The following is a 17,863-nucleotide window of genomic DNA, read 5'->3' as shown; positions in this document are numbered from 1 at the left end:
AATCTGGTACAATTTTTGCTGTTAATGAGAGTAAGTAAGAGTAAATGAGCGTTGCGGCTGTTGCGGAAAGACAAGGCAGTTATTGCAGACTGTGAGGCATCGTGCAAAAAGTTTACCGGGACAAAGAAGAGACGATTTCATGAAATTGATGAGGCAGTCTTCTAGTTCTCTCAAGAAAAACGAAAGGAGGGACTAAAAAGTTTTTAATACTAGCAAAGGTTGGACTGTAGAATTTATGCGCCGAATGGTGTTATCCTTGAGGCGCAGAACTATAATTTCCCAAAAGCTCCTAATGATTTTCAAGAAAATTTCAATTTGTCTCAAACTGTGAATGCCGACGAAATGGCAGTAGTGTATATGGATATGCCACCCAATTACACACTGGAAGGAAGAGGTGTGTGGGAAATTTCTTTATAAACGAGTAGTTGCGAAAAATTGCGCATAACATTGATTGAGACAAAAACCAGTCTGAAATCTGAAAGACTTCCCGAATGGCGTCTTAGTTAGGCCACAACAAAAAGGATGGATAATGGAAAAGCTGATGATGGAATGGTTAAGACAAGTATGGAGTCGTAGACCAGAAAAATTATTAAATAAGATAGACTGATATGCATAGACTGATTGCCCTTGGTTTAGACTTCAACAATATTATAACATCATTTAAGAAGTTTTGTATAATTCGAATTGATCCGTATTGATCCGAAGATGACGTAATATAGGAAGAAAATGATACATAAATATGTAAATATCGTTCTAAAACCCTTAATAAAGTGTTATTGTTATAATGTGATTTTATTTCACTATTTTCCAAATTGCAACTATACGACTGCGAATCTAATCCGCACCCGATTGTAATCCGCATTTGATTTTAGAGCATATAAAATTTATAAAAAAGGTGCGGATTATATTCAAGAAAATACGGTATATGTAATAGATGACACTATTAGAAGGCTATGATATTAACAAATCTAGTTACTTTTGTTACAAATTTGTGTGGTTTATTTTATTAATTTAAATCAAAGAGTGTCAATCAGTACGCTGTGAAATGTCAATTGGTAGTGAATTTATGTAAGTTCCTTAAATTCTCATCGAGAAATTGTCATTAACGAAAAAGTTTTTTTCAAGAAACGAGTGTGTTGTGAATCAATATGTTGAAATAATTACAAAAATTAATACTGGTGATTATCATATAATAGCAAAACCAAATAGTGTGAGTAAAATTTGGAATTTATTTGGCCTTATTAAAAAACAAGATGACTGTATAATAGATGGAATTGTTTATTGCCGAAAGTACAACAAAATTTTAAAATATAATGGCAAGTAAACCTCAAACCTCGTTCGTCATAGATGTTATATTGAAAGTAATAACATTGGAGAACGGGAAATAACACATATAAATAGTGAAGACACAGAGAGTGTACTGCATGCCTGTTCTCAATAAGTGATTGAAGATTGTCGCCTTTTTCATCGGTAGATGGAAAGGGCTTCAAAAAAAATTGTTGAAAAATTGATCGATATTGGGGCAAAGATGGAAGTAATATTAACATTGACGAGCTGATTCCGAATTCAACAAAAGTATCATGGACCGACAATTTTGTTAAAAGAAACTTTTTATGCGCCACTTTACATTTTCACGAAAATAGCCACCTCAAAGACTTAGTTCTAGGAACCAAAACAATGGATATGGACAGATGTACCGCGGAAAATATTTCAAAAAAAATCAAATTACTTTTATCGGATATTGAAATTAAAGATATGAGGAATGTGATATTTCTAAGTGATTGGGGTTCCAACATTATAAAAGCGTTAAAGGACCACGAACGCATAAACTGTGCTAATCATTTGTTTAACAATGTATTGGAAGCATTCCAAAATACAGAAGAGCTACATCCAATATTTGAGGCCTGTAAAAAATTGGTCAAATATTTAAAAAAATCAAATTTGCAGCATTTGTTAAACACATCATTAAAGAACTATTGCTCTACACGTTGGAATTCTTATTACAATTTATTCAAGTCAATTTTAAAAAATTTGTTCAAAATAAATGAAATACTTACTGGTAACAATGAAATGTATAGATTAACAGATATACAATGTAAAACGTTTTGGTTGAACTTTTTGATAAATTTGACATAATTAATAGGACACTGCAAGGAGTAAATTATGTAATCATTAATTATGTATACCTTTCAATGAATAGTTTAAGACAAACATGTACATAAGTGAATGAAGACACCCCACCTATACGAAAACTAAAAGAAAATATTTTGAGCCAGATTGAACGCAGCTTGCTTCCTGTAATTTTATGTAATGATAACATTGTACATAGAAAGTTTTTGCGATTTTAAATAATTAGTTAAGTTTACGTTACATAGTCAACATTAAATGATTTTGGAAAAATTTTGTGATTTTAAATGATTTTACTCATTTTGAATATTTTTGATAATTTTTAAACAGTTTTTTACCACATTTGCACTTTTTCAGCAAAATTTTAAATTTCAATACGTTATACGGAACTTCTCAAATGTCTTATTCGCGAATGGTTCTAAACCATTCGCTGCTTGTGATTGAGCACGGTACTATACCATATCCAGATCGAATTCGCACTTATGAAAATCAATTTCAAATTTACGAAATTGGATTTCACACAACTAAAAATCATTTTCGTACTAACGAAAAATCAATTTCGTACTAATGAAAACCAATTTTACACTAAAGAAACTAAATTTTTCCTTTACGAATTTCAAAGTCAACATTATGAAAACGAATTTTACATTCGTGAGAATGAATTTTGTTTATGAAGATCAATTTCGAAAGAATTTTACTAGGCTGTAAATAAAGACCTATATAAATAGATCTCGTTTAAATCTTGCTCCCTTAGCACAGGAGCATAATAACGCTCCACATGATTTGTATACCCCAAAAGATGTTGCTGGGGAGTATCCCTAATTGCTTCATCTGCGATTTCTTCTAAAATCCGCATTCTACGTTCGGCAATAGTGAGTCCTTGATTATTATTTAAACACACATAGTTCAGCACGTTTGGCATTCTAACTTGTATCTGTCTCTTCACTTTAAATTTAAAGGAGCTCCATAGGAGTTCAACAGGGTTTAATAAATATGAATACGGTGCTAAACGTATTATTTGAACATCCTCTTGGGGTTGCAAAACACTTTCCAAGTTTGAGTGCACAGGTGCGTTGTCGATAATAAAACTAGGGTGCAAAAATCCTAAATTTCTACATGTTGCAATTAAACCTCTAAACCATACTTTGCATTCTGCACCTTTATACGAACCTCTTTTATGCTCAAAAGATACAATTTGTGTGGAACACATCGCGCCAATGCAATGCAAATTATTTTCTTTACTTGCCGGAACAACCACATGAGCTCTATGGCCAATTTTTGATCTACCCTCATTTCGACGGCAATATAAATTAAAGTTGCACTCATCAATCCAAATGAGGTCTCTACCGTTACCCTGGCTTTCTAAAAGTTTTTCAACATACTCCCTTCGTTTGACTTTATTTTCGTACGTATTGATGTTTGCAACATGTGGTCGAATTTTTTTAAGCGAAAATAATTTACCGTCCAGCCAGTTCTTTATCGTATTAATTGAAACACGAAGTTCAAATTCATTATGCACGCGATTAGATAGATCTTTAAGCGTTAACGTACTATCTTCTTTGATCCACCTTACTAACGCTTCGTCAATTGCAAGAGTTTTTTTAGACTTGGGACCTCCTTTAGGTTTCGGATCTTCTTGATCATTTTTTAACCATTCGTACGCAGTGCGAACGTTGACACCCAAGTCTTGAGCAGTTTGCCTACAGTTTTTATCATCTTCGTAAGCTTTCATTATTCTTCTTCTATCAGCAGCACTAACCTTATTGTATTTACCGCGAGGCATTTTCATGGAGTTACGACAGTTTGACGTTTATTAAAACAAATACCAAGCATACATGACTTATTCTTCGCAATTAATTGTCTTTCTTTAGATGAGATTCCAAGTGTAAGTATGCTAGATTTTTTTTAAATTGATTTTCATAAATTTAAAATTAATTTTGACGTGTATGAAATTCATTTTAATAAAAACAAAATTAAAATTCGTAAAAGAAAAATTCAGTTTCTTTAGTGTGAAACTGGTTTTCGTTAGTAGGAAATTGATTTGTCGTTAGTGCAAAAATGATTTTCATTTGTGTGAAATCCAATTTCGTAAGTTTGAAATTGAATTTCATAACTGCGAAATTGATCTGGAAATGGTATACATGTTTCACACTTCTGTTGACGAATGAATAAACCGTAGTAACAGCGAATTGATTAATATGATTCGACATGAAAGCCATTCGGTGCAGGTTTCTGAGTCGACAATACAGTAACTTAAGAAAGAACACCACGCAACATGATTCACAGTAACATTGACGAATGAAGGCAACACTCAAGCAACGAATCAGTGAATATGATTCACTATGTGAGCCATTCGCTGCAGGTCTCTGATATGCACACCGCTCGTTATTTACCTGGTTGCTAAACACACAATAAATATTAATTAAAATTCGAATAAACAATTTTTTCAATTTCACATTTTTATTTATTGACCATTATTGCAATGCACATTTTAGGTTAAATCTATGTCAATCAAGTAAATATTATAAACATAATTTGGTAGATTTAGAAAAACCTCTAAAAAATGTAATTTATTTCTTAATTATTAAAGATTAATTTTTAATCTGAATATGACTTTAAAAATTAAAAACTAAACATTGTATTATTTTTCATATCTATAATGTTTTTTTAACAGGTTTAGGAGCAACACTAACTTTAACAGGTTTACACAAATCAATTAACGATGGTGACGAATCCATAGACGATGATTTTCGTTTACCCAAATCTCCTTCCGACACAGATAAAGCCATACTGATTTCCACATTACATGCTTCTGACCAAACTTGATGTGATAGCAACACCGTTGTTAATAACCTAAGATTATGTCCAACATTTGAATCTCTCGAAATACCAACGTCGTCTTCCAATTGTTTTAAATGAGCCGGTCTGGGTAGTAAAATTTGCGTTCTTTGATCAGGATATTTTACTTTTAATCGAAGCCTACTCGGTTCAAATAAATGTTTTAGCTCTGCTTCGAAAGGTACAGACATTATTAAACCGGCGGTGAATTTTAATGTGCTGTCTGTTTGACCTGATGGTTCTAATATTGAAGCTGAAGTCATTTTTATCTGAAAGAAATGAAAGTGAAATGGATATTTGACGAAAATCGGGTAATTAAAACTAGAACTACCTACCGTCTTTGATTTATACATTAAGGCCCATTACTACCAAACCTATGCTATCTGTCCGTTAAGCTATCTCTAAGATACAATTTATCTCGTAGATAACAGGGTCGTGCGTACTACCACCTCCATTTATCTCATAGTTAAGAAATCCTTGGCATAACCAAGGAATCTAGGGATTTTTTGGTATATTATGTTAAATTGACAGCTCTATGTGGTTAAAAGACCTACTATTAGGTATTTTGACGATATTCTAACCTGTTCTAACCTTAAAATTAAAAGTTGGAAATGGAGACTGAGAAAAGACGACGAACCACCAATTTCACCAAAGAAGAATGCGAACATCTTCTTGACTTTGTTATCAAACATAAAAACGCAATAGCAAACAAAAAAAGTGATGCAGTTACATCGCAAGGAAAGCAACAAGTATGTATATAATAATATAATATATATATAAACAATAATAGTACAACTAACATGATAAACGACTGAAGATGCCAATTGTACACTGATTCCTGCAAAATCTACCATGGATAGCAACATGTTACCTATTGCATAAAACCGAAGAGTCAGCAACAAACGGTTTGAAGGAGGTACAGTCGTGTTCACTGGAAATGCACACTCAAAGTCAAGCGCTGTTGTGAGATCCGACATGCCGCTGGCTAACCTGAACCGCCACAAGTCCCTGGCGGTTCAGGTTAGCCAGCGGCATGTCGGATCTCACAACAGCGCTTGACCTTGAGTGCGCATTTCCCGTGAACACGACTGTACAGCATTATTACTAAAATTTTGATGAATTTTACATTAAATAATAGGAATCAACAAATTACGTACGTCATGGATGAAGGTTTTATTACATCTTCTATTTGATTCAAAAGGTGATGGAAACTTTTTTACGAGAGACGAAATCTCGTCATAAATTCAACATATGAATTAATATTTACATGGTCAACTCTACTCCTTATTATCCTTTCGCTTCTTACAGTAAATAATTCATTGATTTCTTCAAAAATTTGTTCTTCATCTCCAATGTCGAAGAAATTATCCATGATGATTTTATAATAATAATAATAAGTTTATTGCCACATAGTTAACACAAGAGAAAAATAATATTTATGTGTACATAAATGAATAAGTAATGCATGTTGACAAAAGGTCAGTTTATCGCCAAAGGCGATGTCTTCCAAAAGACCCAACCAGCAACGTATGTAAAAAAAATCAATATGGCTATATAAATAATTCAACATTTAAGCAAAAAGAAGAAAAACAACACAACGAGTACAGTTGATAGAGAGGAAGAGAAAGAAAAAGAGGAGAGTAGCAGGCGATATCAATAGTTAGATTCCGATAATTGTAATGATAATGGATAATCCCTTAAGCAGACCTTAAATGTCAGAAAACTACGAGTGTTGCGTATTTCCATGGGTAAACTATTCCAAAGCTTTATAGCCTGCACCGTGAAAGATCCATGATATCTCTCGGTGCGATGAATGGGAAATATGAGTAACGTATCAGACTGTGCTCTAGTAGGCAGACCGCGAGACGAAGGTATCTTATACAGCGTTGTCAGTATACGGAATGATCTGCGCTTTTCGACAGTCAACATTTGAAGGTGATTACGATATTGCGTAACATGGTCGTACTTACCCAGGTCAAAAATAAAGCGTAGACAGTTGTTCTGCAATCTTTCTAATTTGTTACGAAGGGTAATTGCCAGGTCGGGATACACAGCATCAGCATAATCTATGTGAGGCAGTATTAATGAGTAACAGAGATTACGACGAACAGCAAGGGGAAGAAAACAATCAAGTTTACGCAAAGAATAAAAACAAAAATAGACCTTCCTACAAACAAACTGAATCTGATACCGCCAAGACAGCGCTGAGTCCATTGTCACCCCCAAGTTTTTGACCGTATTGGTGAAATGTATAACATTGTCACCGAGTATCAGTTGAGTATCATTGGAAGAGTAAAATTTTGCAAGTAAAGGTTTTGAGCCGAATGCTATAGCTTGCGTCTTGGCAATATTTAAACTCAGGCCAAAACATTTAGACCAGTGAAGTATCCTGGACAGATCATCATTAAGCCGCGCCATGGATACCGGGAGCTCATTCACAGTTATCGATGTATAGATTTGAAGATCATCCGCATATAAATGATAGTTGCATGAAATGAATTTGGTAACACTGTTTATAAAAATTGAAAAGAGTAATGGACCCAATACACTTCCCAGAGGCACACCACTATGACTTTGAAACACAGAAGAAGAAGATGAAGTGTCACGCACACAAAAGGAACGTTGAGAAAGGTATGATCTAAACCAAGTAGCGCACTCAGGGGCAAAGCCCATAGCACACAGAGACGACACCAGTAAGCTATGATCCACAGCATCAAATGCTTTGCTAAAGTCCAGCAAAACTAACAAGGTTATTCGTCGATCGTCACAGCTACGCTTAATATCATCAGTAACCTTGATGAGTGCCGATGTGGTACTGTGGCCCGGTCGGAAACCAGATTGATAGTCTGTAAGTAGTTTATGCTCATCAAGGTAATCCTGCACTTGATTGTACACCAAGCGTTCAAGTGCCTTAGATAATACGGAAAGTATCGATATTGGCCGAAAATCTCTCAGGCGAGTAGGGCACTTAATCTTAGGAATGGGAACAACGCAGGCCTGTTTCCAAATTGTAGGAAAGGTCGAAGACTCTATGGAGAAATTAAAGATATGAAGCAATGGTGGAGTAATTACGTCCAAGATGGGAAGGAGTTGCCTAACACTAACATCGTCAGCACCGACACTTGTAGAACGCGTTTTTGCAAGAGCGTCCCGAACCTGAGACTCCTCAAACATGGTGAAAGAAAACCGAGAATTGACGAGAGCAGAACCACTGATAGTGAGCAATGTTGACTTCTTGATTTTATCTAATGTTAATTATTAATAGTTTTTTATTTAAGTTTATATTACTTTTCTTATTTTAACTGAAATAGTAAAACGCTCGAATGTTATACGTTAGTATAAATAATGTTTGCGGTTAGGTATCCTCAGTTATCCCTTAGATAGCAATTTATCCGACACCCAATCCACGGGTTACAGATATTTCAAAAGTTGTCCCTTGGATAGCGGTATCTATAAGATAAATACAGTGGTAATAACCAATTTTTAAGCTATCCGATAGATAAGGCTATCAGAGACTTTAACTATGAGTGGTAGTGGTGGGCCTAAATAGACATTATCTATGAACATGGAATGGAGCAACTTGGGGAATAACCCGAGTTGGATTCTATCTATGAGCGCTAACATTTATATTTAAATATACTGATTTATTTATTACTTACATTAATATTTGGTTGTGGAATAGGTCCTAATTTAGTATCCGTCAAAATAGGTATTAAAATTCTAGCGACAGTTCCCGGTCTGGGTTCTTCTAAAATCCACAATTCTTTAAAAACGGCAGACGTAAATTCATCCGGTTCCAAATTGGCATTTTCTATTTCGGTTTGCATATCTTCAACGGTCGACAAAAAATGATGGCATGGTGCTAATGCTGAAGCATTGCTTCCTTTAACTATGTGTACCAAATTTATAGCCAATGCTCTTAACCTAAATTGTTTAATAACGCAAAGTTCTTTTGCGCTAAATCCAACGAATAAATGTTGAAGTTTTAAACAATGTTCTAACAAACTTTGAATGTTTGCTTTTAAATTATTGGATTGTTGTGTTGCTAAAGATGTAGGATTCATCCAAGCGCCTTTTTTGAAAATTTGCAACATTAATATTTGTGCTCCGATGTAAAGAGCCGTAAATTGTGCAGTTCCGGAAACTTGTTGATCCATTTCACTCAGTCGTAAAAGATGTTCCTTGGCTTTTAATAGTAAATTGGTATGCATTTTGTGGGTTGTAACACCTAAACCGTTAACAACGGTCTTTAAAAAATTTACACTTTCCATTACGTTGGTGGGTTTTACTTCAATATTGTTCTCGTTTGTTATAAATGTTAATACGGGCACCAAATTTGGCATTGTATCGCGTAAATATGTGTAATGTTTTCTGGTATGAGGCTCTAAAAGTGGGAGAATCGTTGGAAAATTTTTTGCTGCATTTAAAACCAGAATTAATATACATATATCTAGGGTTAAAAGTTAAGGAGAAGTTATAATTATAATCAACGCATACAAATTTAAAGAGAAATGTTTGTTTCTTAATTTCTTTAAAAAAATCATATTTTTTATATAAATAAATAAATATAAATACACATATTGTAATATTTATTATCTCATCTATATGTAGATATATAATAACGAGAATTAAAATCAATAAATAAAACTTGAGATTACAGCTAGTTAAAACTCATGCGTCAATTTTAAGCATGATTATCTTTCTAGAATCACGTCAATGTTGTATAATGTATAATTAATATGTATGCAGACAGAATTTACCACTTATTATGGAAATTTCGCATAGCAATATGGAAAAAACTTCTTGGCTATGTGCTAACATACTCCTAAACTTATGACTCATCTCAATCTCAGAAGAAATACCATCAAACTTTCATTTGGTTGTTTATTTCAAAACAGGTAACGTTGTAAGGACGGATAGTATCGGTAATAGTGAGTGATATAAACGAAGAAACAATGATGAATGACGAAGAGTTCGACAGCGAAAGAAAGCGACAAAGAAAACTTACAATCCTGCTACGATTCAGAAGAATACAACGACGGAAAGAAAGACGAATTTATAGAAAATGAATTCCATGTAGGTCCATAATGATTGAAAAGGATGAGATAGAATATGACGTAAACAAAGACCTTAGTAAACAAGACAAGCAAAGATTAAAAGAACTAACCAAGAGATCAATTTTGACGATCCAAAAGCAAATTTTGAAATCCATACCGATGCCTGCAAGATGGGAAAAGCTAGAATACTATTACAAAATCGAAATTGATGTTGTGATCCATTTTAACCAGTATTCGAAATGTCGTGTAAAGGAATGTAAATAATTTTTGTACTTTTACTGGTTTAATATGTACAGGTTGTTCAGAAATTAGTTCATTCTACGACCGACTCTGAATAGAAAATCTTAGTGTCAAAATGTTGTTCTACTATGTTGCCAAATGTGTTTTTCATGAAGATATGATAATAAAAAAATGTTAAAAACGAAATTTAAAGCTAAAGAATATAATTTTAACAAAAAAAACTAGTTTTGAAATTTTTTTTTTTTTAAATTACAGCTTATTTATCAACAGATATTGAATATTAACGATTATTTATGGACAAATTCAGGAAAGGTGACGTTAATGCACCTATTGCTCAAAAAACTCAGCTTGGTTGGATATTGTCTGGTCCTGTTACAATACTCCATTTCATTCTCCAGTTCATGGCTTTCCGTGCACACTTGATGTTGAATTAAAGGAGTTGATTCAACGATTTTGGCTACAAGAACAACCCGAAGCATCAACTGTGGCTCTCAGTAAGGAAGAATCAGATTGTGAAGAATATTTTCAGAATACTTATCAACGAAATTCAGAAGGACGATTTATCGTGCGATTTCCATTTAAAAATACTCTTATTGGTTTGGGTGATTCGTACACTCCAGCATCTAAAGTTCTTTTTGCAATGGAGAATCGTTTTAAACGAAATTTTAGTTTAAAAAGTGAATATTTATCTTTTATGAAAGAGTATCATGATTTCGGTCACATGATAAAACTACCACACGATCAATCATTTTGTACTGCGCACTTCTTTTTACCTCATCATGGGGTGATCAAAGAAACAAGCACAACAACAAAACTACGAGTGGTTTTCAATGGATACCAAAAAACATCATTGGGAGAATCTCTTAACGACAATTTACATATAGGCCCAAAGCTCCAGAACGATCTTTCAGATATTTTGATGCGTTAAAGACGGTATCAATTTGTATTCACCGCGGACATAGAGAAAATGTACCGTCAAATCATTGTCCATCCAAATGATCGTAAATTTCAACAAATTTTGTGGAGAGATCGTGAAAATCAACCATTATCAGTATACCAGTTAGCTACAGTAACATATGGCTTAGCTTGTGCCCCTTACTTGGCGATCAGGTGTCTCAAGGAATTGTCAATTGTTTGCATCCATGACTCACCTCTAGCAAGCAATATAATTTCTAATGATATGTACGTTGATGATATTATATCAGGAGCTGATGACTTAAAAACAATAAAAGCTCAAATTCTTCAGATTGACAATGTTCTGAAATCAGCTGGTTTTGTAGCAAGAAAATGGATGTCCAACAATAATTTAGTGTTAAACCAATTGTCAAAAGATCAACTTGATAAAGATGCTGCTCTGGTGCTCAATACTACTTCATGTACGTTAGGATTGCGTTGGGATAAATCCAACGATTATTTCCTGTTTAATTCAGAATTTTTTCACTCTTATAATGGAGTTATTACAAAACGCACTGTACTTGCAATTTCATCAGGCGGGAACTGATGGTATCTCTAGAGTGGTTACAGTGAAGACTTCTACTACGAGATATACAAGACCAATCGCAAAATTGTGTTTATTTCCTATTAATTGAAGTTTAAGAATGTAATTTTGTTCAATAGTTTTAGTTTACCAATTTATTTCAAAATCTCATGCGATTCAATATTGTTTAATTTTTTTCATTCTATCTTTATTATTGCTTTGTTTTGTTATTGCTCATATTAATTCGCAAAGGCGGCGGTTATGTTAAATGTTTGAATTTTTCTTTTGATGGTGCGCAAACGCAAACCATTTTTCGAGTCAGACTCACCAATAGAGAGAACAGTTCGGGTGGTTTGCGACGTTTGCTCATTATCTTTTCGCTTAAAGTTGTTAATTAAATTTATTGTGCAGTGTATATCTCTTACACATTGGATTTATTGTAAGAATTGGATATTTTATTTTGTTTTTCGTTTAATTTAATTTTTTTAAAACGGTTCAAGTGAATAAACTTTGTTGTATAATTTTAAACCCAGAGTTATTTAATTGAAGTAATAAACTTATTCAAAACGATTATTTAACAAAGACTTTCTTTTCAATCTTTATCAAACAGTATTTAATGATAATGAGGAATTTTTAAGAGGGTAACTCGTTTCGAAAAATTCATGAATGAAATGATCAGTAAACTCACGTTACTATAGTAACTAAGTGGCATTTAACGTTTTCCTCGCCTACTATAATTAAAATATTGAATATTTTATTAACCTTTAATATTTTAGAATTAAAAAATATATCATTGGAAAGCTAAAAATATGCTCTTTTCAATAACACCATAATCTACTAGTTTGATTAAAATTTTTCAACGGCAGTATATTCTACTTAAAAAAGTGTCTTAAGAACGTATCAACCCCATTTCACTGATTTCAAAAATAAACGAAATATGAGCCTTTTTTTGAAATCACGAAAATTTGACTTTTTGGCCTATAACTAAAAAACAAAAGAAGATAGAGTGTGGTGTTTGCGGGATTGGGTTAGTCTCAAAAAAAGAGACCGGGACATGGCAACTACTTTTTTCGTATCTCTTATAGTTGCTGAGATAGCCTATAATAACACCCAAATTTGCCCACCCTGTACAGGAATTCGATGTCCGAATAGGCTAACTCGAAAACTATAAGAGTTAGAAAAAAAAGTAGCTTACATGTCACGATCTCGTTTTTCGAAAAACTGCTAATGCCGAAAACTCCGAACAGCTATCGTCTTTTGTTTTCGCCCTATCAGCAAAAACTGAAAATTTTGCGAAAACGACAATCGCGAATATCTCACTTATTATCAAAGATGGAATATTATAAATAAAACATTATATGGGCAACTTTTTACGAAGAATTCAGTGGCGTAGGTAGAATTTTTTTTCCATTTTTTATTTTCGAGATTTTAGACCTAACTTTATTTTTTTAAATGGAAACCATAGTTGGCTATGACCTAAAATAATTTGTTATTTTCTTCTGATAACAAACTTACAGTGTGCCCCCGGATAGGTGAAACGACTCTTATAAAAGGTAAATTTTTTTCGATATTAATTGTCATCTTTTGGGGTTTAGCCCTGCTTGATTAACGACTAATTTTGAACATATTATCAACTTTTAAAAAACAAGTGAGCCTTGACAGTGAAAGACAAACTCTTCTTGTGGCAGGTAAAGTACTTTTCCTGTTTACAGTACGTGAAAGTGGTACTAAGAAGTTTTGTTTAGAATGAAAAACTATGGCCATACGTAAATTTTCGGATTGATCGGCCTACTTTGAAAAAATCTATATCATTCAATTTCAATTCTAACAGACTGCCATGGAAAAACAAAATTGCTTTCCTGTCACTGTTAATCTGTCAAATTGTAATTTAGTAAACTTAAAGTGTTTTTTAAATACAATGTTAACATAAGAGGAAAAAGTTTACGTGATTCAGTGTTATGGAATCGGGGAAAAACCGATAAATATGGTTATCATTAATTTATTGGTTATTTTAATTCCAGTATTTATTAATACTGGAATTAAAAGAAGTACCTGTTGGCGTTAAATCAAAAGATTTCTTACAGCAGGAAGTATTCACTCTAAGAAAAAAAAATTATAATGACACTTAATTTTTTGTGAACATTTTCAGAAGAAGAATTTTCAGAGGTTTGTTTATTTCTCCCAAATAATCTGAATCTCAAAACAAAAAATCGTAATAAAGTACTATTGACGAAAATAATAAACAACGGGTTTTATCAAAGTAGGCCGATGATTCCGAAAATTTGCATATGGCCATAACTTTTCATTCTAAATAATTTTTTATTTGTATTCTATATTTATCTGGATTAATTTCTTCTTATTCTAACTCGTTTATTAAAACGTCGCAATAATAAATGACATAAACACCACAATTCGAAGTTTGAAGAAAAACGATTTTCCCGAAATATAGGAAATGGTTAGGAAAATTTTCTTTTTGAATCTGTAGTAAAATGGCACCAGGAATACGATGCCGTTGAAATTAGATCGATTAGACACCCCGAACAGGCCGAAATTTGCGATTGTTTGAAGAAAAACGATTTTCCCGGAAAATAAGAAATGGTTAGGAAAATTTTCTTTTTGAATCTGAAGCAAAAGGACACCATGAATATGATGCCGTTGAAATTAGATCAATTAGAAACCCCGAACCGAATCGGCCGAAAATTGCGAATGTTTGAAGAAAATCGACTTTCTCGGAATATAAGGAATGGTTAGAAAATATTCTTTTCGAATCTGCAGCAAGAAGCGACCAGGAATGTAATGCCGTTGAAATGGGATCGATTAGAAACCCCGAACAGCCCGACATTTGCTTATGTTTGAAGAAAATCAATTTTTCCGGAATATAGGAAATGGTTAGAAAAATTTTCTTTTCGAATCTGAAGTAAGAAGCCACCAGGAATACGATGCCGTTGAAATTAGATCGATTAAAAACCCCGAACGAGCCGAATTTTGCGAAAGTTTGAAGAAAATCGATTTTCCCGGAAAATAAGAAATGGTTAGGAAAATTTTCTTTTCGAATCTGAAACAAGAGGCGACCATGAATACGATGCCGTTGAAATTAGATCAATTGAATACCCCGATCACGCATTTTTTTCAGTTTAAAATCTATGGCTAAAATCTAAATTTGACTTTTTGGCTATAACTTAAAAACAAAAGAAGATAGAGGTTTGGTGTTTGCGGGATTGGGTTAGTTTCGAAAAAAGAGACCGGGACATGGCACCAACTTTTTTCGTATCTCTTATAGTTTCTGAGATAGCCTATAATAACACCCAAATTTGCCCACCCTGTACATAGACATAATCTTGAAAATTGTAAAACTGACCTCAAAATATAATCTATAATAAACCTATCAAAATCTTAAGGTTCAATTTTTTAACGTGATTACTACACATTATGAAAATTAAATAATTACCTAATCAAAAAAGGATACATTGTGGATTTTCAACATCCGGCTCAGCCATATCAAAAAACGGATGAATATTCAGAAATTGCGGTACCAATGGCAATATCAATTCAGGATGTTGCTCTCCCATTTTTTGCATACAACGAAACGTTGATCTTTTGTCCTGCGGGTACTTTTTCAAATTATCCAGCAATTTTTCGACGCACATTTTCAAACCGGGAGTCGTCGACATTTGACAAGCGGACAACATCCTATGTAAACCCTCGCGTACCTCCTGAGAAAAATCTTCAAGAGCCGCTAAAATCGTTTCTATTTGATCGTCCCTCAAGACTATATGCGCCGAAATTTGACGCAAACTATCGATTGCTTTCAATCGAACGTCTTCAATTTCATCATTGAACATATCCACCAAAAAATCCAAAGATAAATTTGCAAAATGCGGATTATTTAGTGATAATTGACACAGAGATTCCACAGCGGCCGAACGAACTTCAAGAAATTCATCTTCTAAACCGTGAACGAAAGCTCCGCACGCACCGCTACTCATTAAGTTTATACTATCGGCGTCAATAAGTTCTCGAGGAGCATCATCAGCCCATTTTTTACCACTCGCCCATTCCCCACTAGTAACATTTTCCCAAGCTAATTCATGAGCAGTTCTTTTTCGTCTCATATTTGACATTAATTTTTTATCTAAAGTTTGATTTAAAAATTTTGGTGAAACCAAACTCATGGAACCTAACAATTTTGCAGCTTGAGTTCTAACAAACATTGATAAATCAGTTACCCCGGTGCAAATTTTACCAAAAGCGTCATCGATAAGTCGTAATTCCTGTTCACTATCGGGTAATAAAATTATATTTTCCGGATATGCATTCCCAATAACCCAAATTAATTTTAAAACGGCTTGACGAACAATTTCATAGTCATCATTTAAAGCATCACAAACGATAGTATAAATAGCAGGGTCTAATTTAAATCCTTTGTCATGCAAATTAATGGTAGTTTTAAAAGCTTGACTTCGAACGCGGGCATCTTCATTTGTAAAATAAGATGTTACAAGATTTAAAATATTTTTTCGATCTATATTGTGACCACATGATGGGGCTAAAACCCCAATAACCTCTAAACATTTACATTTAACACTATGATTGGTGTCTTTAAGATAATTTTTAGCTGTTTCAACTAATTTTTGGTGTAACTGAACATTATCTGGTATCAATTTAGCTAGTTTTAATATCGTGTTAATTCCTTGAGCTAAAACTTTATGTGACATTTCATTTTTTAATAACCCCATACATTCTTCTATGATAATTACAACGTCACATTCAAATTGCTGACCAATATCACCTAAAAGTGATAAGATTTTTACCCTAACGGCAGATTCAGCTTCTGTTTTAAAGTGATCTGTGAGCATTTTTAAAGCATCAGTTAGATCGGATTTATCTAATTCTGTTGTGTCTATACGCAACAAAATTTGCATTATTTCATTACTGCTATTACAACTTTCCAAACAACTTATAAAATCTATCGCATAACTACGCACAGGCGGTTTTTTTATTAATCGAAGCTTTTTTGGTGGTGGTTGTGGTGGATCCTAAAAATCATTTTTTTAGAGTGTTTTATAGTATTTGTTATAGATTTTTACCTGTATTAGTTGCCCGTATTCGAGAAATGCGCGTTTTTTCAATAACGCTGCCATTTTTCACAAAATTTTTTAGAACACGACGTTTGTAAACACGAAGATAACCTCAAAATTAAGTTGTCATTCAGATTTCACAGGTTATGAATTAATTGAAAAAAAAATTTAAATACAAAAAGAAAGTTAATTATAATAATCTGTTTAAAACATCACAACACATGTTAATATAAACTTATTAATAAAAATATTACTTTATAATAAATATTTTAGTTTTCTGCTAACTTTACAGATTCCTGTAATTATCTTGCTAAACCCGATTTTTTCTAGTTCTAGGTCTAGTGTTGGTTATAGTTTTAGTACATTCTTTGATTATATTGAATATATCTATATATTTATAATATGATATTTATATATCTATAATATGATATATTTTAGATATTGAGATATTAGATTCGTTCCAACCGCACAAATTTGACACGTCGTGTACGCGTACACGACTAGTACAGGACTTTTTTCTGCGCATGTTCGTCCGTGGACACGTTCGTGTACGCGTACATTTCGTCAACGCTGTTGGAACGGTTTTCAATTTCTATGTACATTTTATATCGAACCCTGCCGATAGTTAGCGCTGCAACCACAATTTACCATTTCAAACGAAATCCATTTAATCATTTTTTTAACAATAATGAACTAAAGTAGCATTAATTACAAATGTAAAAAAAAGCGTAATAACCCTTACTAGAAAAATGAAATATAAATATGCATGTTTTTTCACTTTTTTGATTAAGTTGTCTATGAAACTTATCATAAAACATACATATAAAATAAAAGTTCTTAAAAATTTGTTAAACAAAACACCAGAAACATGTAAAAGAGTAGAGAATAATCCAAATCCAAATGTACAGGTGTTCAAATTTCGATGGGTTTGCAGGGTATCTCAGTTATTATGAAAGATAGAAAGTTGCGGCTTTCGCGAACCTGAACTACTAGTTTTGTGAAACTTACAATGGCGCAAACCAAATTTTCATAGCCCTCTTCGTTTT

The 17,863-nt window shown here is 33.1% G+C and overlaps 1 protein-coding gene across 2 annotated transcripts; it reads right to left on the bottom strand.

Annotated features, from left to right (window-relative positions):
- Positions 1-4,563: 4,563 nt before the first annotated feature.
- Positions 4,564-16,972, bottom strand: LOC111421837 (integrator complex subunit 4). 2 transcript variants are annotated; one of them, XM_023055033.2, is made up of 4 exons: positions 16,827-16,966; positions 15,206-16,775; positions 8,625-9,415; positions 4,564-5,234 (listed from the first exon to the last, which is right to left on the bottom strand). In XM_023055033.2, the coding sequence occupies exons 1-4, from the start codon at positions 16,878-16,880 to the stop codon at positions 4,782-4,784; spliced, it is 2,868 nt and encodes a 955-aa protein (XP_022910801.1). In that variant the 5' UTR covers positions 16,881-16,966; the 3' UTR covers positions 4,564-4,781. The 2 variants fall into 2 exon arrangements, with proteins under 2 accessions (XP_022910801.1, XP_022910802.2); XM_023055034.2 differs by lacking the exon at positions 4,564-5,234 and adding an exon at positions 7,124-8,415 and having other exon boundaries at positions 16,827-16,972.
- Positions 16,973-17,863: the final 891 nt, after the last annotated feature.

This window comes from Onthophagus taurus, chromosome 6, assembly GCF_036711975.1.
Source record: "Onthophagus taurus isolate NC chromosome 6, IU_Otau_3.0, whole genome shotgun sequence".
Lineage (NCBI taxonomy): Eukaryota > Metazoa > Arthropoda > Insecta > Coleoptera > Scarabaeidae > Onthophagus > Onthophagus taurus.
Note: the sequence above shows the minus strand (reverse complement) of the source record. Positions and strands in the feature narration are given on the sequence as shown.

What these genes read in the sequence shown, in the direction of transcription:
- LOC111421837 (XM_023055033.2), bottom strand. Translation starts at nt 16,880, where the DNA reads ATGGCAGCGTTATTGAAAAAACGCGCATTTCTCGAATACGGGCAACTA. An exon ending in AATACGGGCAACTAATACAG is followed by an intron (nt 16,776 to 16,826) that starts GTAAAAATCTAT and finishes AATGATTTTTAG; the next exon opens with GATCCACCACAACCACCACC. An exon ending in TTCCACAACCAAATATTAAT is followed by an intron (nt 5,235 to 8,624) that starts GTAAGTAATAAA and finishes CATTTCTTTCAG; the next exon opens with ATAAAAATGACTTCAGCTTC.